The 27,419-nt window shown below is 38.4% G+C and overlaps 1 protein-coding gene across 1 annotated transcript in view; it reads left to right on the forward strand.

Moving 5' to 3' along the window:
• The window catches only part of LOC127417682 (cytoplasmic FMR1-interacting protein 2-like), a 45,151-nt gene that overhangs the window by 7,242 nt on the left and 10,490 nt on the right, over positions 1–27,419 (forward strand). The window contains exons 2-23 of the mRNA XM_051657825.1: positions 6,855–7,004; positions 7,119–7,208; positions 11,574–11,651; positions 12,019–12,120; positions 12,590–12,771; positions 12,917–13,013; positions 14,091–14,219; positions 14,312–14,416; positions 14,504–14,592; positions 15,572–15,809; positions 20,141–20,433; positions 21,241–21,388; positions 21,780–21,933; positions 22,023–22,179; positions 22,598–22,694; positions 24,082–24,158; positions 24,822–24,930; positions 25,123–25,242; positions 25,350–25,549; positions 25,646–25,733; positions 25,829–25,972; positions 26,156–26,246. Of these exons, the coding sequence (XP_051513785.1) occupies positions 6,888–7,004; positions 7,119–7,208; positions 11,574–11,651; positions 12,019–12,120; positions 12,590–12,771; positions 12,917–13,013; positions 14,091–14,219; positions 14,312–14,416; positions 14,504–14,592; positions 15,572–15,809; positions 20,141–20,433; positions 21,241–21,388; positions 21,780–21,933; positions 22,023–22,179; positions 22,598–22,694; positions 24,082–24,158; positions 24,822–24,930; positions 25,123–25,242; positions 25,350–25,549; positions 25,646–25,733; positions 25,829–25,972; positions 26,156–26,246 (2,905 nt within the window). The 5' untranslated portion in view covers positions 6,855–6,887. The remainder of the gene's footprint in view (positions 1–6,854; positions 7,005–7,118; positions 7,209–11,573; positions 11,652–12,018; positions 12,121–12,589; positions 12,772–12,916; positions 13,014–14,090; positions 14,220–14,311; positions 14,417–14,503; positions 14,593–15,571; positions 15,810–20,140; positions 20,434–21,240; positions 21,389–21,779; positions 21,934–22,022; positions 22,180–22,597; positions 22,695–24,081; positions 24,159–24,821; positions 24,931–25,122; positions 25,243–25,349; positions 25,550–25,645; positions 25,734–25,828; positions 25,973–26,155; positions 26,247–27,419) is intronic.

A 27,419-nucleotide genomic window follows, 5' to 3' on the forward strand; every position in this document is an offset into this window, starting at 1 on the left:
GCTTTAAGTCAATATGGGGACCTGGCTTGAGCAAGCTAAACTCACATGACACGATCAGACTGGCCTTCTTCAATGCGAAAAGCTCTTTCAGATTCGGCCGTGGATGTTCAGATGTTGAACTGCTGCTTGAGACATCCTCCACATCCATGATTAATAGCAGTTTGGCGCCAGTCAACCCGGTCAGCTGCCCTTCAAGTTTTCTATGCATGTTTTGATTTGATGGGATATCAAAATAAAATCAGGCAGGGAAGTAGCAAGCACAGATTGTGGGAAAATAGCACAGTAAAAGTACAGTTACAGGCCTTAAAATGTACTCAAGTAAAAGTATCCCATTTTAAAATTCCTGGGAAAAACTACTTTATTACAGTAGAAAGAGTATTTGTAATTTGTTACTTTACACTCCTGGGCAAATGACATGTTAACAATGGCCTTTTGCATTACAAGGTGTTTCCTGAAGCTTACACCATACACTAACCCAGTAACATGACGTTGACTGTCGTGATATGGCATACATTGTTAACTGGACAAGATCCTGCTTACAAAGACCTGATTTTGCCCCATCTTTGGTCCTCTGAGCTACTCTAAGAGATCTGAGACCGTTATTCCATCGTGTTATTCAGCAATGACCTCCAACCACCTGATCAGTGCATAGGGATCATTCCACCAGACCTGTGATAGTGGTTGCAGGGTGCTACTTATGTTGTTGCTTGCTAGACAAATCATTGTCGGTCATAGTTTTTGGTGATTTTGAGACAATGATTTCATTTGCACATAGAATAGATTTCACTCTGTGCATTGTTACTGTGGTGTGTACATTTTTTCTCTTTATATAGTTCACATTTCTTTGTCTCACAAGCTCCACACATAGTTCCTGTTTGCTTCTATTTTTCATAAGAAAACCTTTGTGCTGTTCCACATAAGCTCCATATTTAATCCCACAGTGCCCACAGGGGATCTCTCTTCCTGCATGTGTCAGGTGTAATGGTCAAACGGACACCTTGTTTCCCTGCTGCTCTGTCAAGCTTTAAAGAAGATAAATCTTGAAAATCAGCCTTCTTCTTGGACAGATGGCTGATAAGTGCCTGCAGGAAGAGAATTTCACTTCTAGCCACCTGTTTTGGAGTGCGTTTCCTGTACAACAATGTAACTCACTGCTTAACCATCATAGTACGATGCATCGTTGGAGAAATGAACAAGCTAGTCGCAAAAAAACAAAAGTTTCCCCAAAAAATGTAGTAACTATGTCACATCTATTATTGTAACCACGTTGGTTCTACAATAAAGAGCTGTCATTAATGACGTCATGCAGGGGGTGGAGTATAAAACTTCTGCATATATTACATTATGGTAGCTCATTTGTCCTACATGTACTGCAGAAAGCTAGCTAATGCACAAAAGCTGCTGAAGACAATCTGTGTAATGTGACATCAGACATTGGGGTTCCCCCGATGTACTTGAGAACACACTCTTCAAAAACATATAAGAACGGCACTTAGGATATGCGTTAACATGGACAAATAAGTTGTGTTTTCCAAGAGAAACCGTGTGTTAAATTGCTTTCTCTGAACAGCCTTTAATCCCATAAAAGGCGTTTGTGACTTTTCAGAATGTTTCTTTCTGCAAAACCACATAGTAAGCAGTTATCTTCAGTGCATATAAACGTCAGTGCAAAGTCTTGACAGAATGAAAGATATTCTAAGCACAAGTGGAGAGCTGTAGTTCCAAACACACAACTTTTTTTTTTTTGTATCCCCTTTTTCTCTGAATTTGGAATGCCCAATTCCCACTACTTAGTAGGTCCTTGTGGTGGTGCGGTTACTCAACTCAATCCGAGTGGTGGAGGACAAGTCTCAGTTGCCTCCATTTCTGAGATCGTCAATCTGCACATCTTATCATGTGGCTCGTCGTGCATGACACCATGGAGACTCACAACATGTGGAGGCTCATGCTACTCTCCGCGATCCACACGCAACTTACCACGCGCCCCATTGAGAGCGAGAACCACTAATCGCAATCACGAGGAGGTTACCCCATGTGACTCTACCCTTCCTAGCAACCCGGACAATTTGGTTGCTTAGGAGACCTGGCTGGAGTTACTCAGCATACCCTGGATTCGAACTCACGACTCCAGGGGTGGTAGTCAGTGTCAATACTCGCTGAGCTACCTAGGCCCCCACAAACACACAACTTTAAAATGCTGTTTGCAAATGTCCGTTGGAACTACAGTTTTGGAAAACACCAAATCGTTGAGCTATGTTGGTAACTCTCAGGAATGCAGAGGCTCAGGACCCAAACGCAGAGTTAAAATAAATGAATTTATTAATACAAACAAAAAGGGCAAAAATCAAACCAAAACTCCCACAAGGGGGAAAAACCAACATAAACAACCACGTAGGGGAAAAGCAATAAAGGAAGTAATCCGGGCTGGGGAAGAAGGTAAACGAGGCACAGGACTGACCGAACAGGAACAAGGTAGGGGAACAGGACTGACAAGGAATGACCGAAAACACATACAGGACCGACTAGATCACAAGACCTACTAGCACTGGACAGCACACATGAGAAGACTAAAATAGGGAGAGAAATCAAATAGGTTTACAGGGGACAGGTGAGGCAAATGAACTAATGATAAGCAAACAAGGAGGCGGGATATGATGTAAGACAGAAAGACACATGGTGATACAGAAACAAAACAAAGCCATGTGCTCTCACAAGACAACAAAACACACGAATGGCATGAGCGCACATCGCCAAGACAATAAGGCAATATACGCCGATGCCAACCGACAAACAAGATGTGAGAATGCGTAGCAGTGCCAAACAAAGCGATGACATGCATTCTCACACTAAACGAAACAGGCGACAAAAGCAATACAGGACACCTGTGCGAGAGTTCGGCCACACACACACACACACACCTGACACCTTAGACCGAAGTGACTGATCCTCTGCACAACATGAAGACAGCGACCCAGGCGCGCAACACAAGCGTGACGCGAGGCGCACCCCTGTTCGCGAGAGACAAACTATTGACGCGAGTGCATGCTGCCAAGATGATATAAATGCGATGCACCCATGTCAATAACAGACAGACATGGAGCACGAGTGTCCAGACACCGTGCTCTCGACATGAAACAAGACAGACCGAAGAGTGCACGGCAGGGAATACAACCGAAACTGTGCTCTCACACAGACAGACACTGAAACACAAGACAGACATGGAACGATGATGCCATGGTCCTGTCAGATAAAACCCCAGACTGACAGAGTGACAGGACAGTGACAAGTAACGATTGAACTTGCTACGATAGGTCGCTAACGATGCTTTTGGAAAATGCACCCCTGGGTGCACCCAAAGATGTGGTCTAGTGCAGGGGTTTTCAAACGTTTCGATGCCAACGACCCCCAAATATGATAATCTCCTTGCGAGGGACCCCCTTCCTAAATTATTATGGCATCTCTATATTTTCATTTATAAAGACCCATTTATAATGAATGAGAAAATTAGTAAGTGTGATATTTTAAAGACAGCTTGTTGTTTGCAAAATTAAATAAATGGCTTTTATATCGTCATTGTATTAAAGTCAAAAGCAATTATTTAAATATATAGAAAATATTTACTTAAATTGTTATGTTACTTGTATAAACCTGAAGAGGAACATTTTCAATTGAACTGAAATTTATTTGTGGGCTTTAGAAACCAGAATAAAATCGTAATGTTAAATTTGGTAAATGTTTAACTTTTTACATAAATTTTATATACAACTTATTGTTCTCTGAAATTTCTGCACACCCCCTTGTGGTCCCCAGTTTGAAAACCCCTGGTCTAGCGCACATTGAGCTTTTGTGCCTTAAATCGTTATATATGGCTCATGACATTTCCCCATCCCATTTCCCCTCACTCTCCTCATTTTTTCCTGTTATGTTCCTGTAGCTCAACTGGTAAAGTATAGCGCTAGCAACACCAAGGTTGTGGGTTCGATTCCCAGGGAATACACCGATAAGCATGCTGATAGCATGTAGGGATGGGCATTTTGGCCATTTTGTCTACTCGAGTACTCGTCGAATAGAATCTGAATAGAATCTTCAGCAACTTCCAGCAACTTATTTTGAGAAGGTTGTAGAAGGCTTCCCAAAACATTTGACCCAAGTTAAACAATTTAAAGGCAATGTTACCAAATACTAACAAAGTGTATGTAAACTTCTGACCCACTGGGAATGTGATGAAAGAAATAAAAGCTGAAATAAATCATCCTCTCTACTATTATTCTGACATTTCACATTCTTAAAATAAAGTATTGATCCTAACTGACCTAAGACAGGGAAAGTTTTCTACGATTAAATGTCAGGAATTGTGAAAAACTGAGTTTAAATGTATTTGGCTAAAAATATGGTGTGGTTGTTTCAAGGAGCACAATACGAAGATACTTGACGTACAAAAATGAGCTGCATGGTCGAGTTGCCAGAAAGAAGCCAATGCCACAAAAAAGCCCGGTTACAATATGCCCGACAACACCTTGACATGCCTCACAGCTTCTGGCACACTGTAATTTGGAGTGACGAGACCAAAATAGAGCTTTATGGTCACAACCATAAGTGCTATGTTTAGAGAGGGGTCAACAAGTATTGTGCTCCTTGAAACAACCACACCGTCTTTGTGGATTTTTCTTTGTATCCTGAACAATTCTTCTGGCAGTTGTGGCTGAAATCTTTCTTGGTCTACCTGACCTTGGCTTGGAATCAAGAGATCCCCAAATTTTCCACTTCTTAATAAGTGACTGAACAGTACTGACTGGCATTTTCAAGGCTTTGGATATCTTTTGATATCCTTTTCCTTCTTTATAAAGTTCCATTACCTTGTTACGCAGGTCTTTTGACAGTTCTTTTCTGCTCCCCATGGCTCAGTATCTAGCCTGCTCAGTGCATCCACGTGAGCGCTAACAAACTCATTGACTATTTATACACAGACACTAATTGCAATTTAAAAAGACACAGGTGTGGGAAATTAACCTTTAATTGCCATTTAAACCTGTGTGTGTCACCTTGTGTGTCTGTAACAAGGCCAAACATTCAAGGGTATGTAAACTTTTGATCAGGGCCATTTGGGTGATTTCTGTAATCATTATGATTTAAAAAGGAGCCAAACAACTATGTGATAATAAATGGCTTCATATGATCGCTATCCTTAAATAAAATAATTTTTGCATGAACAGTCATATTTTCAAAATCAATGCCAAAATTTCACAATTTCTGCCAGGGTATGCAAACTTTTGAGCACAACTGTATGTGTATATATATATATATATATATATACACACACACACACACACACACGTTATTTAAAAATAATTTTTTACCACTCTCCGCCCCTGGTTATTATAGGCTGTTATAAAATAATCTGTTACAAAATGTAAAAAAGATTGCATAATCAAAATATAATACATAATATTTTGTCATTATGTGAAGATTCGCTGCCCAACTCATTAAAAGAATGTGCACAATGCACGTCTCTGTCTGTTCTTCCTTCAGGTTAGCATAGTAATCTTAGTAAGCACGCACCAGTTTTTTTAGGACTGTCTGAACCGTCTATTTTCACATCGCGGTTGGCTTAACAGGAGACATAAACATCGCATTTTTAATATGCGTGTTAAGTTGAAGTTCAGTTTTGAAGACGCTGTTCCATATAGCTGCACTCTGTCTAGCTGTTTGAAACACTCGCAATGCATTGAGTCCACTGCCACATGCCTGGTGTGTGTGTGTGTGTGTGTGTGTGTGTGTGTGTGTGTGTGTGTGTGTTCGCTCCCGTGGGAAAGCCATGATGCTCCGTATTGTTGTTGCTGTGATGATTCATGAAGCGTTCCATTCAACTCGGAGAGTCGGAATTTCCACCTTTCAACTGGGGAAGGTGCAACGGAATGACACTTTATGCCGGACTTCTAACTTGGAAACTCGTGCGGAAATCTTTGACTCCCATTTTGTCGAAATGTAGGTGTGTGTTACTTCACGCAAACATTTCGGCACCCAGGACAGGGTGGTTTACAGTGAGTGACAAACATTCAAAACAAAAAGTGAAAGTTCTTACATTAAATGATAATAAAACATGTTTAGCAAATGTTTTGCAGAGACAGGTGTTCAAATTACACTCTCTTTTATATATCGTAACTATAGCATTGCAGCGTCGTATATCAGTTTTGGTTGCATTGAGACATCTCTGACAATCAATGTACCCCTCAAAATCATAACGTAATCAATCTCAGAATTAAAAATAAGCTCCCTCTTTGACACGCGTGTTTAGTTGTCAGGTAATTGTCACTGAATTTTGAATTGAATGAAAAGTCACATCATGCGTGATCACTATCGATCATCGTTTTCATGATTGATCATTGCTGCCACGTCCGAGTACCCGAGTACTTGTGCCCATCCCTAATAGCATGTAAAAACTGAATGGACTGTAAGTCACTTTGGATCAAATTGACTGCCAAATGGGTAAATTTAATATGAATAAAAAGTGGCTAAATAAAAAATGGCAAAAAGTTGGTATAGCCCAAGACTCTTCTGAGTCATAATATAATTTACATTTATTTAGTTAATAATATAATATTAATAATGCATTTTTAATTTTATATCTTTTTTTTTACTAGAACATGCGTTGTGTGGAAAGGTTTCATTACATTCTTTTTTCTTGTAATTTGTAGGCAGTAGGTTTCACCAGTGAAACCAAGTGAAAGTCTTTAACTAGAAATCTTTTTAAGATCATAACATTTCTCTTTTTAAATACCAGCCAAACTGTGTTGCGGCATAAACTTAGTCAGAGTGCATCATCCTTGCAAGTTCATGGCCTGATTTTCTTTCAGATTGGGCTGTTTTGTGAGTGAACCTGTGTCACCATGACAACCCACGTTACCCTGGAGGATGCGCTGTCCAATGTGGACCTGCTGGAGGAGCTTCCCCTCCCAGACCAGCAGCCATGCATCGAACCCCCACCCTCCTCCATCATGTACCAGGTACAGCCCATTATTCATGATCACAAATGCATTTTAATGTTGATTTTATATAGGAGTGGGCCTATTTTTGTGTCCATCACAGTTATGTTTTTCTGACCTTCCATCTGTTTCTAGGCAAACTTTGACACCAACTTTGAGGACAGAAATGCGTTTGTCACTGGTATCGCCCGCTACATTGAACAGGCCACTGTCCACTCCAGCATGGTAAGTAGAAAGAAGGACTTTGTGAAACAGCACATTTGGATGGGAGGTCATGTGACCAGCGCAGCAATAATGAAAGGATGTTGCATTATAATGTTGTAACAAAGCTGCTCTTTTGGTTCTTATTGAAATGTTTATCAGTAGGGCACTGATAAGCAGAAACAGTTGGTTTATCTGATGTAGCTGGGCATTTATTTGTCATCGTGATAATTAAATCAGCCCACATCTTTTAAGTTGGATACCCTGTAGTTTTTTTTTTACATTTACCATGGCATTACCATGTAAATACAGTACATGTATACATATACAGTATATGTATGTGATAATCATTTAGTACCACTGAATATCTAAGTACCATGGTTTTCCATCACTATACTAGACGTTGTACATTGATACTCTGCTTTTACGACTGATACTAAAACCAGTTGTTTTGTTCTGTTTTTTGACATATTTAAATAGTCATTATTCTGCAACAATAAAAATGTGCATTCTGAATATTTTAATAGGGCTGGGAAATTTAAAGGTGCTATATGTAATATTTGTACTGTACTAAATCATAAAATGACCATAATGTGTCATTAGAGATTTAGGAAACATGCTAAGTTGAATTGCTGGCTTCTCCGATAACAATGTTACAGCCAGTACATTCTACTTTGAAGTTTCTATTCTGGGCCGTAATTTCTGTTTATGTTTTGGCCTGTGTGATCCCTCCCACTGCCTATTCACCAGTAGTATTTCGACACCGCCGGGTTGCCAGATTTGAACAAGTTTGCAGGCAAACAACACTGCGTGCTGCAGCCATGGAAGCCGGCAAACAAACTGGATCAGAGATAACAGATTCCACCCGACCTAAAAAGCCTTGCCATCCATCTAAAAACCACCATGACCAGAGGCATGGTAAAACAAGGAAAAAAATTTGGACTGCAGTACCCATTTCAAACGCTTGTTGTCAGTCTTAAATATAGCACCTTTAACGTGTTAATTTCTGCGATTAAAAGTTTTTGTGTAACACATTAAAACAATTAACGCAATTAATGCAGTGTCCATTTGTTTTTTACTTCCTGAAACTTCACGCGATAGGAGAAAGGTGTGTTGAGTTGTTCCTTCAGCAAACTTCAGTAAAGTAAACTTCAGCGTTTAATACGTTTTTATATCTGTCTAATAATGCATTGGCAATGCACACTTAAGTTTCTCTTGCCAAAAGTTTGATATGAATTGTATCTGCCCATTTGATCTTATTAATAAAAATAGTCCACTGAAAGCGGCAGAAAATGTTGCCCAACTTTTAACTATATCAATTCCACTGATTTTATGGCATGTATAAAAACTTTAGTTAGTTTACAACTTTATTAATCACCCATGGGACAATTGGAAGTAGGGCTACAGACACTAACAGACAAAAACATTTAAGGCAAAAATACAATCAACAGTACATTAAAAACAGACTGAAAACATATTGCAGCAGAACTTGTATCAAATGTGTCTAATTAACTCTATCCGCAAAAAAAAATAAATATAAAATGAAAATTTTAACATACATGTTTAATTAATTAGAATATATGATGACAAAGCAAGTAAATATAGTAATATAAAGTAAATGTATAGATGACATAAGGATTAGTAAATTATAGAATTAGCATTTTTGAGTAAACTATTTCTTTAAGCATGAATGGCTGGTCAGTAAAAAGTTCAATCATTAAACCTGACAGCACATTAAATTTCAAGCTGCTGTACCTGTGAATACACAGTGATCTAAAGGCATTGCTGGGTGCTATTAAACCGATTTTCTAGCTATTTACTGCACCATGGTAGCGCCAGTGTACTTTTTTTAAGGGCTTTTTTTAAATCAGCTCTTTTCAAGGGCATTTTTCAGTAGGTATTTAATTTTTGTAAACCTGAACCAAATGTGAAATGTTTTAAAATGAAGAAATCCATTTGGCAGTACAACGCAAAATTTAGCAACATGTGCAACAAAAATTTATATTTAAGGTTCACAGTGTAAAAACCAGGCTCGCTGTTGTGTTCCATATCATCAGATTCAATTCTGGTTAAGCAGAGGCAGGAGGCCGAGAGCACAGGACAAACACCTCTTCACAAAGGCAGCCTTGTTTATGTTTGTTGTTTTTTTACTGTTTTGTTTGTGTGGGGGTTTTGACTTGGATAGAATTGGGACTGAAGCAGTAACTCCACCTCTTCCTCACACAGCTTGGTGGATGTGCTCAGACTGTCAAACATGAGTACACTTTGCTCAGTTAAATAGAGAAGTCCTCATGGACAGTAGCTCCTCTTTGCTTCAGCTATCTTCTGATAAAGCTCTAATGAGCACATAAATGTGGTCTTTGTAAGACTGCACGTAGGTGGTTGTCTGAACACTGTTGTCACAATAAACTCTGATTTGTGTTCAAATACAGTACTTGCAAGTACCTCATACTTTGTATTCTTCTTTTCTCACTTTTCTATAATTAATTCAACCACAACCATAAAATGAACAAGTTCCATTCAGACTTAATGTAAATGTTATATTTATTTTTGCTAATAAAGTATATATTTATACTTTAAAACATGTAATATTAGAGTTTTAAAATAAAGTGTAAGCCAGGGGCGATTCTAGGATTTCAATCTTAAGGGGGCTCAGCTCCCAATGACACTAAGTGGGTCCCACACCGGAAGCATCTGGTGGATGACATGGCATGTTCAAAAATTCGAAATAACTGTTTTAAATGAAGGTACGCACACCGGCACTCACCATCTGTCGGCGGCGCCCAGCATGACTCCAGAGGCTGCTCAAATTTCTGCCGCGCCACGGAGCTCAACTCGCATATTTTCCATTAAATTCGACCCAAATCATTATCAACGGACATAGATTATTTACTGTAGCGTTGTTCATTCTTGAAGAAGGGAAAAACCTTGGTAACTTTTGTATGTACTGTCTGCCACCTGAACCGCATCGACGTGCCCTGTGTTTGATACATGTACCGTGTCCCAGCCGCGACCCAACGCATCGTTGCACTTCTTGTCTGGTGTGCGCCCGCCTTTAGATGTGCTGCACATTTAATGTATTCCACTCTTTAGCATAGATAGTGGGTGTGGCAGACAAGCCTCTTGTTCATCAGAAAGGAGGAAGTGGGAACCGAGTTATCAACCAAAATACTTTAATAAAACAAACATAACATAACACTGCTTTTCAGCATAACCAAAACACACATTGGCGCGCACACATGGTGGCTGCGTGCATCTCTCTCTCCCTCTGGTTTCCCCAGCTGCTCCTTATCTCTCTGTCCCACTGATTGGGGCAACTCAGTGCCAGGCATGCACCTAAATGGGGCGTATTCTTTTAGTGGGTCAAACCAATCGTATGCTCCTTCACAGCCCACACTCCAGTGCTATTGGCTCGCGCTTTAGTCAGTCTTGAAGGCAAGAAAAGCCACCAAAGTACCTAGCGCTTCAAACAAGTGCAGCATTCCAGCTGTAGCTGTTTAAAACACTTACGTGATGATTGCAAAGTCACAGATATTTAGGGGGGCTGAGATGAATTTTAGGGGGGCTGTAAAACAAATTTCAGTAAGTAATGCTCTTCATGAGCCTAAATGTAGGCTGTTCACAGTCACCAAGCAACTTGTCAGCCTGGCGAATGCAACTGATATGTGGTCGACTGTGGCACATTCAGTCAGAATTTGGAGTTGAAATGTTTGTTTTGTAATCTCTCTTTGGCGTACACTGAGAATATTTGGCATTCAAAATCTTGCTGCCAGCAGTTATATCATTTTAATATTTGCATACAACATTGTGATTGATGTTTATCAAAAATCTAGGGTACATGGTTTATTCATGGAAATTGATCCATAATTGGGAAGACCCAATATACTCTGAGAGCAAGTGTTGTGATGTGACAGTACTAGTTTGCTCGCTCCCGTTATAATAAACAAATCTTTACTATAAAAAAATAAATAAAAAGTTTCTTTATTTTTGGGGGGTTAATTCATTGATTATTTCCAAAAAAGTGGAGCGAATAAACATAGATATTTCTTAATGTTTACCCCAGTTATAATGATTGCTATACACTCCTGCATTTCAACAAAAGCCTAAACACTTTTCTCTTGCTGGCTTGCAAGCACTTGCATCTTCTCAGAAAATGCTAATGTAGTAAGTAATGGCTGCAGGTAATGGTGAAATAAAACTAGCAAATAAGCCCCTGATGGATTGTTGTTTTTAAACATTCAATCAGGAAAAGTATTTACAGCACATTTTCATGAATTCACAAAAGGATAGATTGGTGGTTATACTTTAAATAACAGCAGTTCTTTTTCCTCTTTTATTTTTTTTCCTTTGCTGAGACTTTAAGTTCATTCTGTGTGACTTTCTTCTCAGAATGAAATGCTGGAGGAGGGACATGAGTATGCTGTCATGCTGTACACCTGGAGGAGCTGCTCCAGAGCCATCCCCCAGGTACACACACAAACACACGTGCATCATGTCTGAAATGGCTCTTAGTATTCTAATACATGCAGAAGAGGAACTTGATAAGAACTTGAACTTCAGTATCGCTCAAGTTACATATGAAAAACCTTTGGGAAGTTGACTGTGGTGTGACATGTAATATGTACTCTGTCTAAAACTAATTTAAACAGCATTTTTCTAATTGTTTTATATTCTGAAGCCCTTTTCATTCGACTATCTCTTATCTTAAAGACATAATTGAATTGACTGAGTACAACAACATGATTGGCTTACTGAAAGGAAAGAAAAGGCTCATTATTGGTGATGTCAGTTCTGAAATCCGGCCAGTTTGTTGACGCCCTATTGTGCTTCTCAGGTGAAGTGCAATGAGCAGCCAAATCGAGTAGAGATCTATGAGAAGACTGTGGAGGTGCTGGAACCTGAGGTCACCAAGCTCATGAAATTCATGTACTTCCAGGTGAGAGATTAACTAGAATTTTAGGCAATTTTATACAGTCTTTAAGATTCATCCATATTGCACCTCAGGCAGTAATAAATCCCTGATTAAAGGTGAAGTGTGTCATTTTTTTGAAGTTAAAACAATTAAGCATAATATTATGCAGAGACAACTATACGGAAGCCATTTATAGGATGATTTCCTGAAAAAGTCTAAACACTGTGGATCTGTGTAGCTATCAAAACATTGCTCAGTTGGTTTGAGCATCCCAACCAGCCCAGCCCCTGCAAGCAACACTGGCTCAACCAATGGCATGAGTTTGGGGCAGAACTATCTGTTTGTTTGACCAGATGAGGGAGTGTTTGAAAAACCTGTTTAAAAGAGTCCTTATTGTTACTCTTCCAATTGGTGATGCAGAAATGATACACTTCAGCTTTAAGAGAAAATGTAATGTAGTGCATTGTATTAACAGCAACATTCATCTCTTTAGCGTAAGGCCATTGAGCGTTTCTGCAGTGAGGTGAAGCGACTGTGTCACGCTGAGCGCAGGAAGGACTTTGTGTCCGAGGCCTATCTGCTCACTTTAGGAAAGTTCATCAACATGTTTGCTGTGCTGGACGAACTGAAGAACATGAAGTGCAGTGTAAAGAATGACCACTCTGCTTACAAGAGGTATTACAGAGTCACACTTCCATCTACAAATCCATTTTGGTCCAAAAAATCCCCCTGTAAATCACTCATCTGGTGGAATATTTGATCACATGTTGCTGGTATTTCCAGGACCTCTTAAATGTGTATATCCGTTTCTTCCTTTCAGAGCTGCTCAGTTCCTGAGAAAGATGGCTGACCCACAGTCCATCCAGGAGTCCCAAAACCTCTCTATGTTTTTAGCCAACCACAACAGAATTACACAGGTACATTTAACTTCAAATCTGATCACCATTAGGGCTGGGTGATATGATGATATACAGTATATCATGGTGACGATATAAAGTGTCAGTTGATTGAGATTTTGCTTTATGGTGATATGTAAATATCATTGTGCGTGGCATGAACGTATTATCAGTGGGCAGGGCTTTACGTGAGACTGAGGGGGGAATGAATTGTGGCTGGTAAAAGCATTGGTAATTTGCACGTGCTGGAATTGCGCCCAATTCACTAAAGGAATAATGCAGACAGGGCAAACATGCAATTCTGATATATATATATATATATATATATATATATATATATATAGTGGAAGATGCAGCAGACCACTGTGATCTGACACACTCTGCTGTGCAGCGTTACTGTGATCCAGTTAATCTCTTTAACATGCCGAAAGTTCGCTTGATGACACTGCGCATCTGTACTTCTCCATCATTTGATCATTATTTGATTAATTATTGCTGATATAATCGATAGAACCATCAAGAAAATGAAAAGAAGCTTATTATTAAAACAGGTGCAACATCTGAGTTGTTGGTTCACACAAGTGACATGCTGCAGAAAAATTTTAACTGCAAACGGTCACGTGACTGTAATCTGTTTTACCACCTCAAAATGAAGCACGCTAAAGAACATTATTGAGAAGATGCACTTGGCATGAATTAATTTCTATTCAGCATTATGGTAAGGTTGGTAAAGTAGTTTTTTTTCTTTGACTGTTTGTCAAGTTTCAAATAAAGAGGAAATTATATAAGTAGTTTTCATGTATAATGTATTTAATTTACTGACTGGATTTTCAAAAAATAGGCATTACATTATGGTTATTTTTTATATTAACCAATTTTATTGATTTTCTAAAAAAAGAAAACAAGAATAACTGTATCGTGATATATATCGTCATCATGATATAAAATGACTCCTTATCGTGATAGAAGATTTTAGTCATATTGTCCACCGGTAATCAGTATATATTCATTAATATATGCATTTGCCTTTGCGGTAATTGTTCTTTGCTTGGAAATTTGCATGCAATTTGTCATATTTTGTGTGATGTGTTTGTGCAGTGTCTGCACCAGCAGCTAGAGGTGATTCCAGGTTATGAGGAGCTGCTGGCTGACATTGTCAACATCTGTGTGGATTACTATGAGAACAAGATGTACCTGACCCCCAGCGAGAAACACATGCTGCTAAAGGTGAGAGCTGATTTCCATATCTTTTTAGCTTTTTTTAGCTTTCTCAGCTAAAAAAGAACTCTTACAAATGAAGGCATATCTCTGTGTTTCAGGTCATGGGTTTTGGCCTATACTTGATGGATGGAAATGTCAGTAACATCTACAAGCTGGATGCAAAGAAAAGGATAAACCTCAGTAAAATTGACAAATTCTTCAAGGTGAAGAAAAACTGTCCAGTTCTCATGAAAATGTACCTTTTTTCTGTCAAACTCCTCTGGTTTTAACCTGTTTGGATGTCATCACAGCTCCAGGTCGTGCCTCTATTTGGAGACATGCAGATCGAGCTGTCACGGTATATAGAAACAAGTGCCCACTATGAAGAGAACAAGTCCAAGTGAGTACTCGTGTCAGCGAGTTGAGTGGCAAGCGCCACTCAAATTTTCTTCAGAAAATGTAAAGGTCTAGATGATTTTGTGTTTTTACCACAAGTCTTTGTCACCAAACACATTTATCTCTCTTTTTTACCTTCTACAAGATACAGTTGTGCTCAAAATTTTGCATACCCTGGCAGAAATTGTGAAATTTTGGCACTGATTTTGAAAACCTGACTGATCATGCAAAAATCTTTTATTTAAGGATAGTGATCATATAAAGCCATTTATTATCACATAGTTGTTTGGGTCCTTTTTAAATCTCCCAAATGGCCCTGATCAAAAGTTTACATTCCCTTGAATGTTTGGCCTTGTTACAGACACAAGGTGACACACACAGGTTTAAATGGCAATTAAAGGTTAATTTCCCACACCTGTGGCTTTTTAAATTGCAATTAGTGTCTGTGTATAAATAGTCAATGAGTTTGTTAGCTCTCACGTGGATGCACTGAGCAGGCTAGATACTGAGCCATGGGGAGCAGAAAAGAACTGTCAAAAGACCTTCATAACAAGGTAATGGAACTTTATAAAGATGGAAAAGGATATAAAAAGATATCCAAAGCCTTGAAAATGCCAGTCAGTACTGTTCAATCACTTATTAAGAAGTGGAAAATTTGGGGATCTCTTGATACCAAGCCAAGGTCAGGTAGCCCAAGAAAGATTTCAGCCACAACTGCCAGAAGAATTGTTCAGGATACAAAAAAAACCCACAGGTAACCTCAGGAGAAATACAGGCTGCTCTGGAAAAAGACGGTGTGGTTGTTTTTTTGCATGATCAATCATATTTTCAAAATCAGTGCCAAAATGTCACAATTTCTGCCAGGGTATGCAAACTTTTGAGCACAACTGTATATGAGTTTCAGTTTTGCCTATATGCTCATCTCTCTCTCTCTCTCTCTCTCTCTCTCTCTCTCTCTCTCTCTCTCTCTCTCTCTCTTTCAGGTGGACCTGCACTCAGAGCAGCATCAGTCCACAGTATAACTTGTGTGAGCAGATGGTGCAAATAAGAGAAGATCACATCCGCTTCATCTCTGAGCTGGCACGCTACAGTAACAGTGAGGTGGTGACAGGCTCTGGGCTGGACAGTCAGAAGTCGGATGAGGAGTACAAGGAGCTCTTTGACCTGGCACTCAGAGGACTGCAGCTGCTGTCCAAGTGGAGCACTCACGTCATGGAAGTGGTACGTGTGTGATTGCCTTCATACTGCAAAACATCCTTTTCTTAAACTGTATTTTATCTTTTCTAGTAAAAATATCTAAACATCATTTAAAGAGAAAGTTCACCTAAAAATGAAAATTCTGTCATAATTTACTTATACTCATGACGTAGTTTAGCGCTAAAATCATGTGCCACTGTGAACAAGCTTTTGTCATAGCGCTCAGGCAACAGACTTTCACTGAAAAATCACTTTGATTTTTTAGTTGTTTCTCACCAAAACCTCTCATATCATATGAGTCATATGACTTCAGTAGGTTTGGAATATGATGCACGAGTCACATGGACTAATTTTATGATACTTTTGTGGTCCATTTTTTTAACCTTTAATGCAAGGCATTATCCACTGCCATGATATTGTAAAGATGGACCACGATATTCAATAAAAATTATCCTTTTATGTTCTACATGAAAAAGAAAGTCATTCATACATGTTTGAAACAACATGAGGGTCAAGTTACTTTCATTTGTACAGCACATTTCACAACACACACAGCTTTACAGAAGATTATGCTGTAACAGAAAATTATGTTGTAATGTCTTAAGTCCTCACTGTACAGTTTAAATGAATAATGCAATTGAAAAGCATGCCTTAAAGGTGATTGTATATATAGTAAACTAACAAAATGAGGGTGAATAAATTAATACAGAATTAGAATGTACTATTGAGCTATTCCTTTGAAACTGGATATATACTATATTGCCAAAAGTATTCGCTCACCCATCCAAATAATTGAATTCAGGTGTTCCAATCACTTCCATGGCCACAGGTGTATAAAATGAAGCACCTAGGCATGCAGACTGCTTCTACAAACATTTGTGAAAGAATGGGCCGCTCTCAGGAGCTCAGTGAATTCCAGCCTGGTACTGTGATAGGATGCCACCTGTGCAACAAGTCCAGTCGTGAAATTTCCTCGCTACTATATATTCCACAGTCAACTGTCAGTGGTATTATAACAAAGTGGAAGCGATTGGGAATGACAGCAACTCAGCCACGAAGTGGTAGGCCACATAAAATGACAGAGCGGGGTCAGCGGATGCTGAGGCGCATAGTGCGCAGAGGTCGCCAACTTTCTGCAGAGTCAGTCGCTACAGACCTCCAAAGTTCATGTGGCCTTCAGATTAGCTCAAGAACAGTGCATAGAGAGCTTCATGGAATGGGTTTCCATGGCCGAGCAGCTGCATCCAAGCCATACATCACCAAGTGCAATGCAAAGCGTCGGATGCAGTGGTGTAAAGCACGCCGCCACTGGACTCTAGAGCAGTGGAGACGCGTTCTCTGGAGTGACGAATCACGCTTCTCCATCTGGCAATCTGATGGACGAGTCTGGGTTTGGCGGTTGCCAGGAGAACGGTACTTGTCTGAAGGCATTGTGCCAACTGTGAAGTTTGGTGGAGGGGGGATTATGGTGTGGGGTTGTTTTTCAGGAGCTGGGCTTGGCCCCTTAGTTCCAGTGAAAGGAACTCTGAATGCTTCAGCATACCAAGAGATTTTGGACAATTCCATGCTCCCAACTTTGTGGGAACAGTTTGGGGATGGCCCCTTCCTGTTCCAACATGACTGCACACCAGTGCACAAAGCAAGGTCCATAAAGACATGGATGAGCGAGTTTGGTGTGGAAGAACTTGACTGGCCTGCACAGAGTCCTGACCTCAACCCGATAGAGCACCTTTGGGATGAATTAGAGCGAAGACTGCGAGCCAGGCCTTCTCGTCCAACATCAGTGTCTGACCTCACAAATGCGCTTCTGGAAGAATGGTCAAAAATTCCCATAAACACACTCCTAAACCTTGTGGAAAGCCTTCCCAGAAGAGTTGAAGCTGTTATAGCTGCAAAGGGTGGGCCGACGTCATATTAAACCCTATGGATTAAGAATGGGCTGTCACTTAAGTTCATATGCGTCTAAAGGCAGATGAGCGAATACTTTTGGCAATATAGTGTATTTACTTGGAGCACAATTATGTAAAATCACGAGACTTGTTCAAAGAGAATATATTTTGAATTAATGTCCTTTTTCTCTCCACATTGACACATATTTTTTTATTGTTTGAAGAATAAACCTGATTTGTGTTAGATTTATGCTTAAAGGAGCACTAAGTAATTATTTAACCTTATAACGCCGTGTGTATCAAATATGATAGGCAACGTTTGGCGGCTCCTGTTTCACTCTCTGTTCAAGCTGAATATAAGTAACCTGAGCTTGGTTTAAATTTTGTATATTATTTTATTGAAAAAGCCAGTTGAAATTACATGTATCAAATATCATACAACAGGCTTTTGAGGTATATGTCTCAATCACCATTAGATTCCATTCATTCCCAAAAAAAATAAAAATAATAATAATAATAATAATAATAATAATAAAAATAAAATCAATCACAGAGCTTTGAAAATTCTAACTTAAATTTTATAAGATATATTTAAAATTTGAACTAATATTTCTGTGTATTTTCAGATCTGCAGCCTTCTCTGCCATTATAAAGATCTCATTATTTTACATTACAATCTATTATGATGTCATCTTACCATAACAAGTTTAACAATTTCCCTTTTTAAATGTCAATATAGTGTTTGGTGCATAAAATACATATGCTAAAAATTATTTATTGGAAAAAAATATATATTTTATTAATATTGTATTTGATGTGAAAGCCCAGGGAGTCCTCTGATAATACCCCAAGATTTACCACTGTAGCTTGTATGGGCTAAGAAAAACTGAAATAACAAATGTTATGCTAACCCTACACAAAAATGAATTGCTGGATCTCAGGAGGATAACGACCTTTAAAGCCTGATGTATCAAATATGTATCAAATTTATAGTTTGTCTAGTGGTACTAAAAACAGTGTAATGTCTATATATATATATATATATATATATATATATATATATATATATATATATATATATATATATATATATATATATATTTTTTTTATATTTATTTTTTTTTCTGACAATTCATTCATATGTCAATGTGGCTTACTTTGGCTTACACTGACACCTAGTGGCCTGGAAGCTGCATCATTCAAACACAGTAGTTTTCAGATACCAATGCCATTGTCGAAATTCACTATGTGTAGTAAGCCATAATTAATTTAATCCATGAATGAAAGTGTTCATTTCTTTATAAGTAAAAGTTTTTAAATGAGGAAAAAAATTACTGAGTGCACCTTTAAAACTGAGAAAAGCAATTTGCCATTAGGGTAAACAATTGTACTTAATTCAAGATATATTCTCTGAAAACAAGTCTTAATATCTCACACAAATTTCCTTCTCAAGTAAATTCAGATAGAAATACAGATGAAAGAATACTCAAAAATACAGATTAGGGATATATATATATATATATATATATATATATATATATATATATATATATATATATATATATATATATATATATATATATATATAGTGGCCGTGTATATATATACACCGATATCAACAAGGCATTTCCGTCCACAGAACTGATGCTCACTGGATGTTTTTTGTTTTTGGCACCATTCGGAGTAAAATCTAGAGACTGTTGTGCAGGAAAATCCCAGGAGATCAGCAGTTACAGTAATACTCAAACCAACCCATCTGGCACCAACAATCATCCATGCGATTATCTAATCAGCCAATCGTGTGGCAGCAGTGCAGTGTATAAAATCATGGAGATACGGGTCAAGAGCTTCAGTTAATTTTCACATCTACCATCAGAATTGGGAAAAATATTTGATCTCAGTGATTTGTACAGTAGCATGATTGTTGGTACCAGACGTGTTGGTTTGAGTATTTCTGTAACTGCTGATCTCCTGGGATTTTCACGCACAACAGTCTCTAGAGTTTACTCCGAATGGTGCCAAAAACAAAAAACATCCAGTGAGCGGCAGTTCTGTGGATGGAAATGCCTTGTTGATGTGAGATGTCAACAGAGAATGGCCAGACTAGTTAGAACTGACAAAGTCTACAGTAACTCAGATAACCACTCTGTACAATTGTGTTGAGAAGAATAGCATCTCAGAATGCTATTATGAGATGCGGGTTGGCACTGTTTTGGTAGCACGAGGGGGACCTACACAATATTAGGCAGGTGGTTTTAATGTTGTGGCTGATCGGTGTATGTGTAATATATATATATATATATATATATATATATATATATATATATATAATGTATGTATATATATATATATATATATATATATATATATATATATATAATGTATGTATATATTTATTTGTTTTTTTGACATTTCAAGTCTCCATATTTCTTAGAATCATTTTTAAATGTTTAATTCTTTCTGTAGTACTCTTGGAAACTAGTCCACCCGACAGATAAGTTCTGTAATAAGGACTGTCCGGGTACAGCTGAGGAATATGAACGTGCTACACGCTACAACTACACCAGCGAGGAGAAGTTTGCCTTGGTGGAGGTCATCGCTATGATCAAGGGTCTTCAGGTTCTGATGGGGCGGATGGAAAGCGTTTTTAACCAGGCCATCAGGCACACCATCTACTCTGCCCTGCAAGACTTTGCACAAGTCACCCTAAGAGAGCCGCTGAGACAGGCTGTGCGCAAAAAGAAGAACGTTCTCATTAGGTAATGTGAATGAAAAGATCTCAGACTTTACATAATACTTACATCAGGGCTATTCAACTTCATCAATAAGTGGACCAGATGGAAAAAATTCTTCAGGGCATATATTTTGTTAATGAAAACCTTCTATCTGATGCTGTGTTATAGTAGGCCTATAATATTTGTTCACTATATAAATAAAACATCTGTGTTTATAGCTTACATTTTTTTATCAAGAGAAAAAAAATTCAGCAGGAAAATTCTGGGAAAAAAGATGCTTTTGAAATTGGTCCAAAACAGAGAGCGTAAATCAGACTGGCACTAAAAATGTTATTGAATGATAACAATGAAGTTTGTTATAGATGCAATGATTTAACCTTTTGACTGTTTTAATCTAATGTTTTCTTGACCAAAATAATGACAAGAACTCTTCTGTTTCTCCAAACTCACTCTTATCAGTCATCCATGATTTTATTTCTTTAATCTTCCCATTCAGTCAAAATGATAAATAATGACTATTTATAGCACAACCTCAGAGAGCATCTAAAAAACACTGCGCACCTGCACAAGACACTGTAAAATCATCAAGATGTGGTGGGAACAGCCCATAAGACATCTGACAACCTCACGCAGGCCACTGAAAATTTCAAATGGACGTGGCCCACAGGACACCAGTTAAATATGCCTGACTTACATAACACATAACAGGATTTTCTCCTTAAAAATAATAATAATGGCTTGCACAGCAGTTTATACATAGCTCTGCAATATGATGTACAGTTATACTGAAAACGTAAAAAAAAATGTGGCTTTTTTTTTATCTCCATGTAGTGTTCTTCAGGCCATTCGTAAAACCATCTGTGATTGGGAGGGGGAAAGAGAACCCCCTAATGACCCTTGTCTGAGGGGAGAGAAGGACCCCAAAGGAGGCTTCGACATCAAAGTGCCCCGTCGTGCTGTTGGCCCCTCAAGCACCCAGGTATGTCAAGTTTACATCTTTATAAGTATCTTTAATGATAGTTGGCGTGCTGTATTATCATTTGCTCTCTGGAATACATGATTCTGGTTAATCACAGCACTTTGCCATCAAGTAGTTTTGTGTAATGACCACTAAACTGTAGAACTGAACATTGCCTCTGCATTTTGTTAATTTCTTACACTGTGTGAGCTTCATGTCTCTCATAGCAGTCTGCAGCCTCTTCTCAAATAATCAAATAGTTTCATCTTTATATTTCATATTTGATGTCCATTATAGAGCACAAGTTGCATCCTGAAGGGCTTTATGTTGCGATAATGGCTGGCTGACTGTACGTTATCCCTTTTTCTGAGTTCATTTGAGCAGTGTCTTTCTGTTCCTTTATATCCTGCAGCTCTACATGGTTCGTACCATGCTGGAGTCTCTAATCGCTGATAAAAGTGGCTTTAAGAAGACTCTTCGCAGCAGTCTGGATGGCCCCATCGTTCAGGCCATAGAGGACTTCCACAAGCAGTCTTTCTTCTTCACCCATCTCCTGAACTTTAGTGGTAAGAAAACAGTTATATCATCTTTATGTCAAGCACATATCCATGGATTTCTCTTATGACCTTCTCATTCTCTCCTGATTGTTTGTCAGAGGCTCTGCAGCATTGCTGCGATCTATCCCAACTCTGGTTCCGAGAGTTCTTCCTAGAGCTCACCATGGGCCGTCGCATCCAGTTCCCCATTGAGATGTCCATGCCATGGATCCTCACAGACCACATTCTGGAGACCAAAGAACCCTCCATGATGGAGTATGTGCCACATACTGTTTATGTACATACCTGGTTATTAAAGCTATAGTGTGTAATTTCTGTGCCACTAGGGTCACCATATGGAATTGTAAAAATGTTCTCGAACACTTTTTCTGTCTGCTGTTACTGTAGTTGGACAAAGAGAAAGTCCTGCCCCAAACTTATGCCATTGGTTGAGTCTATGGCAGTCTGGTCGGGATGCTCGAACAAACAGAGCAATGTTGAAAGTGTCAGAGAGCCAAAGTGTTCAAATTTTTGAGGGAAATCAGCCTTCAAATGGCTTCCTTATAGTTGTCTCTGCATATTAAGCTGGGATAGGAGAAAATAGTACTTCAGCTTTTAGGTACAGTATATGAATATTAGCCAATTGTGTCTAAAGTTTTTGACTTCATTCTTTTTTCTTTTCTTTTTTTCACAGATATGTGTTGTATCCATTGGACCTTTATAATGACAGTGGTTACTATGCCCTCACCAAGTTCAAGAAGCAGTTCCTCTATGATGAGATAGAGGCGGAGGTAAAGGATTTATTTTATTGTAGGGCTGTCGATTTAACGTGTTAAATAAGTGTGATTTATTATATAAAAATAACACATTTGTGCAATTAATCATGCCCCCTGACGCGTAGGTAAATACTGTAATGAAAGTACACATTTACCTACCATACGAGCAATTCAAGCTTGAAGTACATCTATTTTTACGACCCACACCAATAGGTGGCAGCACACCTCAACACCTCATAAGCAGTGCAGCCACTGAATGATGCTGCCTTCATGTGCTATCGGAATGATCCTATTTCCCACTTCTGAAGTGGTAATTACGAGTATGTCGTGTTCAAGTGCTTTGTTGAGGGAAAAGCGTTCATTCATATATATTTTTTGATTAACTTTTATTTTGACACTATAAAAAATATTACTCAGCTTGCGGACGATTAATGGAATTTTGGTCAAATACAAGCTATTTTTACGGTGTAAAAATGTACAACATGCATCAAATGGTTGCTGATATACATAAATTAATATGACCAAAACGGTAAGAGCTAACAATTAGCTATATTTAGAAAAAATTAACAAGACCTGTCATTCACTACAGAGACCGTACTCTCTTCTGCCATGTTGAAAGTTTACGACTCCTCCCATCTCAGAAACTCGGGTATCAAAATTATCTTAGAGTTTCCCAGTCGTAATTACGACTTGAGGGGTTGTTCATGTGCAACATCCGAGTGGGAAACTCGTATTTACGATAACATGAAGGCAGCATGAGAACCGCTCACTGAAGAGGAAGTACAACAGAATACGGGAATCTTGAGACATGATTTTCAAAGTTTCTACTGCTTTCAACTTGACACAGCGTTATAAAAATGTGGTGTTTATGACGCTGAATACCAGTGAGATGCTCTAAACGCGTCTATCTGAGGCTCACACATGTACATAGAGTGACAAATAAAAATAGCACAGAAAGAACTCGGTGCAAAACAGATCACTGTCAACTGTAGGCTTGTTCAGTGATATGAGAATAAAACAAACAATATATTGAGTTCTTAAGCCACTTTTTGTGTTGTCCAATGAATGCTTTGTTCATCTGCCAAAAAAATGCAATTTATTTCAAACTGATTTTCAGTCCATATTATATATGTATTATAGGCCCTACATATTATATTTAGAAATATCTTAATTATTAATTATTATTACAAATAATTATTGATATGGATTATCTTCATTTGGGGGCCTTTCTCCACAAATAATGTATGCGATTAATTAGGTGAATTAATCTGCATGTCATGTAATTAATTCGATTAAACATTTTAATCGATTGACAGCCCTATTTTATTGCTTCATCCCTGTTTATTAATGTAGTGATGTGTCAGTCATCCCAAAACTAAAGTCTTCTCTAATTTTGGTTTAGGTCAACCTGTGTTTTGATCAGTTTGTTTACAAATTAGCTGATCAGATATTTGCCTACTACAAAGCAATGGCTGGAAGGTAAATTATCCCTGTCTCATGTTAAATATGTCAGTGCTGTTTCTCAAGCAAGTTAATTTCACAAGTCAAAAGAAAGACATTAAGGCCTATTCACACCAAATTTGTGACAAATTTGCAAGACGAACTGCCAACGAAAAGTCTATTCACATCGAAACTGAAACAAATAAAATGAAAAACAATTTTGCCCCTGTACAATAGGCGACACTGTTGCTGTTCTAGCAACATATTTTGTTTTCCTGTTTGGACCTTAATCAGCTGTCAGTGCATACGATTAATATTTTTTTAATGCCAAGACATTTATTTAATTAATTTAGCAATAATGTTTCATTATGTTCTTGCAATGTTTTTGATGCATTTTAAGAAATATATAGAATTTGAGTTTTTTTTATACAAGTGAGATGAGTAAAGAGCGCTGTTGCATAAATATACAGTACGTCCTCTTTATATTTGCACATGTATTTTGCTACGAGAATATTCCAGACGGACTGAGGGACCGAACTGATGTGTATAGCACCATATGAATACGTTGTTTAGTGTCAAAAGCTCGTTCTGAACAATCATTCCCACCAGAAAGAAAAAAAAATTGGTATGAATAGGCCTTTAGTCTGCTACAGATGCTCTTGAATTTTTGAATAAACGTGTGGTTTTGTCTCTGTCTCAAAGTGTCCTTCTAGACAAACGCTTCCGTGCAGAGTGTAAGAACTATGGTGTGATCATTCCATACCCACCATCGAACCGCTACGAGACGCTGCTCAAACAGAGACATGTGCAGGTGCGACACAGCTCCGCCAGTTACAATCTGAAACTCAATAACAAAAACACTGGATACGATCAGAAAACCTGTGAGATTGAAATGCAGTCATCAAGAATCAGTTTGTCCATTTTTAATGTGTAAAAGACTGATTGTTACACTGGATGCTCTGAAAATATGAATATACACAGCACATTTGTATTTGTTTCATAGCTGCTAGGTCGCTCTATTGACCTGAACAGACTGATAACCCAGAGGATCTCAGCAGCCATGTACAAATCTCTGGATCAGGCCATCAGCCGCTTTGAGAGCGAGGACCTCACCTCCATAGTGGTAAGAAACTGCAAAATTGTCCTAACCATTTGTACATCTTAAATGTTTTCATTTTGACAATGATCTAGAAATTCAAAGACTCCAAACTTGGCTTGTGTGTGTTTCAGGAGCTTGAATGGCTGATGGAGATCAACAGGTTGACTCATCGTCTGCTGTCTAAGCACATGACACTGGACAGTTTTGATGCCATGTTCCGTGAGGCCAACCACAACGTGTCTGCTCCATATGGTCGCATCACTCTGCACGTCTTCTGGGAACTGAACTTCGACTTCTTACCAAACTACTGTTACAATGGCTCCACCAACAGGTCTGTGCACATATGCTGTAGGTGCACACAATAATGCATTTCAGTGTGTAGATGGATTATAATGTTGACAAGTGCTATTTGTCCACTGTGAAAAAGGTTTGTGCGGACAGCCATTCCCTTTACCCAGGAGCCTCAGAGGGACAAACCGGCTAATGTCCAGCCTTACTACCTGTATGGCTCAAAGGTCTGTAGGCAGCATTTTTATACATGAGACATTCAACCAGTCATGAATGTAAGATGAATTTTTAAACTCCTCCATGTTTTTTTGTTTTTATTTAGCCTCTGAACATCGCTTACTCCCACATCTACAGTTCCTACCGGAACTTTGTGGGTCCCCCGCACTTCAAAACAATCTGCCGCCTTCTTGGTTACCAGGGCATCGCTGTGGTGATGGAGGAACTGCTCAAGATTGTCAAGAGCTTGGTATTTTGTCTCTCTGATTTTATGAATCAATCAAGCTGATTGTTGAGTTGTTGTTTTTTTTTCCTTCTTGAAATTCATGTTACCAAGTGTATCTTCCAAGCAGGCATATGAGGTTTATAAACCACACTCAATATCTGTTTTTGTTTCAATATTTCACTCTTCCTGTCCATCTGTCTCTTCCAGTTGCAGGGCACCATCCTGCAGTATGTGAAGACCCTCATAGAGGTGATGCCCAAGATCTGCCGTCTCCCTCGTCATGAGTATGGTTCACCAGGTGAGATCAGCGCCAACATCACTACACAGAGTACCACTCCTTATACTTTCTCAGTCAGTCTGACAGTGATCTGCCAGTATAGTCAGTCTAGAGCTACAGTCTAATGATTTACATGTGCTGTAGTGTCATGCAAGCTTGTATGAGGAGGTTTTTCCCTCTTTTTCCATCTCCTGGCATTTGGTTTAAGTGAAGGCAGTACAGAGAAGAATTTTTATGATGGAAATTACACTCTTTAAAACATCATTGACAAGTGCACTCAGTAACCTTTTTATGTTTGCTGACACCTAGAGGCATAGATCAGTGGTTTTCAAACTGGGGTCCGGGGACACCCAGGGGGCCGCAAGGGGGTGACAGGGGGTCCGCAGAAATTTTGAGAGAAAATTTAAATATTTTATAAAATGTATGACAGAAAAATACAATAATAATAATAATAATAAAAACAAGCTGCAAAAAAAAAAAAAAAAAAAAATTAAGTGTTCATTTCTCCTTCCTTGTAACGTTTAGGATATATGTCATAAATAGGTATGAACATATAGAAACATATTTGGAACAATAATTACTGCAAAAAACAAACAAAAAAAAATGCTATACAAATATTAATATATAAGTATAATATAGATTTTAAAAAGATTCACTAATAATTCTCTAATATTCTAATATTGGGTACAAAATACTACTATTTTGTATAAAATAGTATATTAACTATTCTCCACATGACATTTTAATAATCTGTTTTGACTTCAATATAAAAAAATTAAAGTTAATTATTTAATTTCAGAAGAGAGTATAATTGAGTAGGTTTACATAAACAATGTACACTGAAGCTGCCTTTATATTTTAGGAAGGGGGTCCCTCGCAAGGGAAACATCACATTTGGCGGTTCATGGCATTAAAACGTTTGAAAACCCCTGCCGTTGATGCAGCATTACTCAGGAGCAACGTTTCTCATTTACAGATGCCTGTGTAGAAATGCACTATTTGCAGTCAGCCATGATTGTTATTTTTTTCCCCGTGAGTGAAAGCATACTTTTATTTCAGTAATCTCCTGTATTTGTGAGTAATATTCAGCTGGTCATGTGATCTCAACATGGTGGCGCTCATGAATGCCAGCCCAGCACCATACTGTGTGTAGAATAAAAACGACAAACGTTTTCATCTCATGTGAGTGTACGT

This window comes from Myxocyprinus asiaticus, chromosome 27 (assembly GCF_019703515.2).
Source record: "Myxocyprinus asiaticus isolate MX2 ecotype Aquarium Trade chromosome 27, UBuf_Myxa_2, whole genome shotgun sequence".
Taxonomy (NCBI): Eukaryota; Metazoa; Chordata; class Actinopteri; order Cypriniformes; family Catostomidae; genus Myxocyprinus; species Myxocyprinus asiaticus.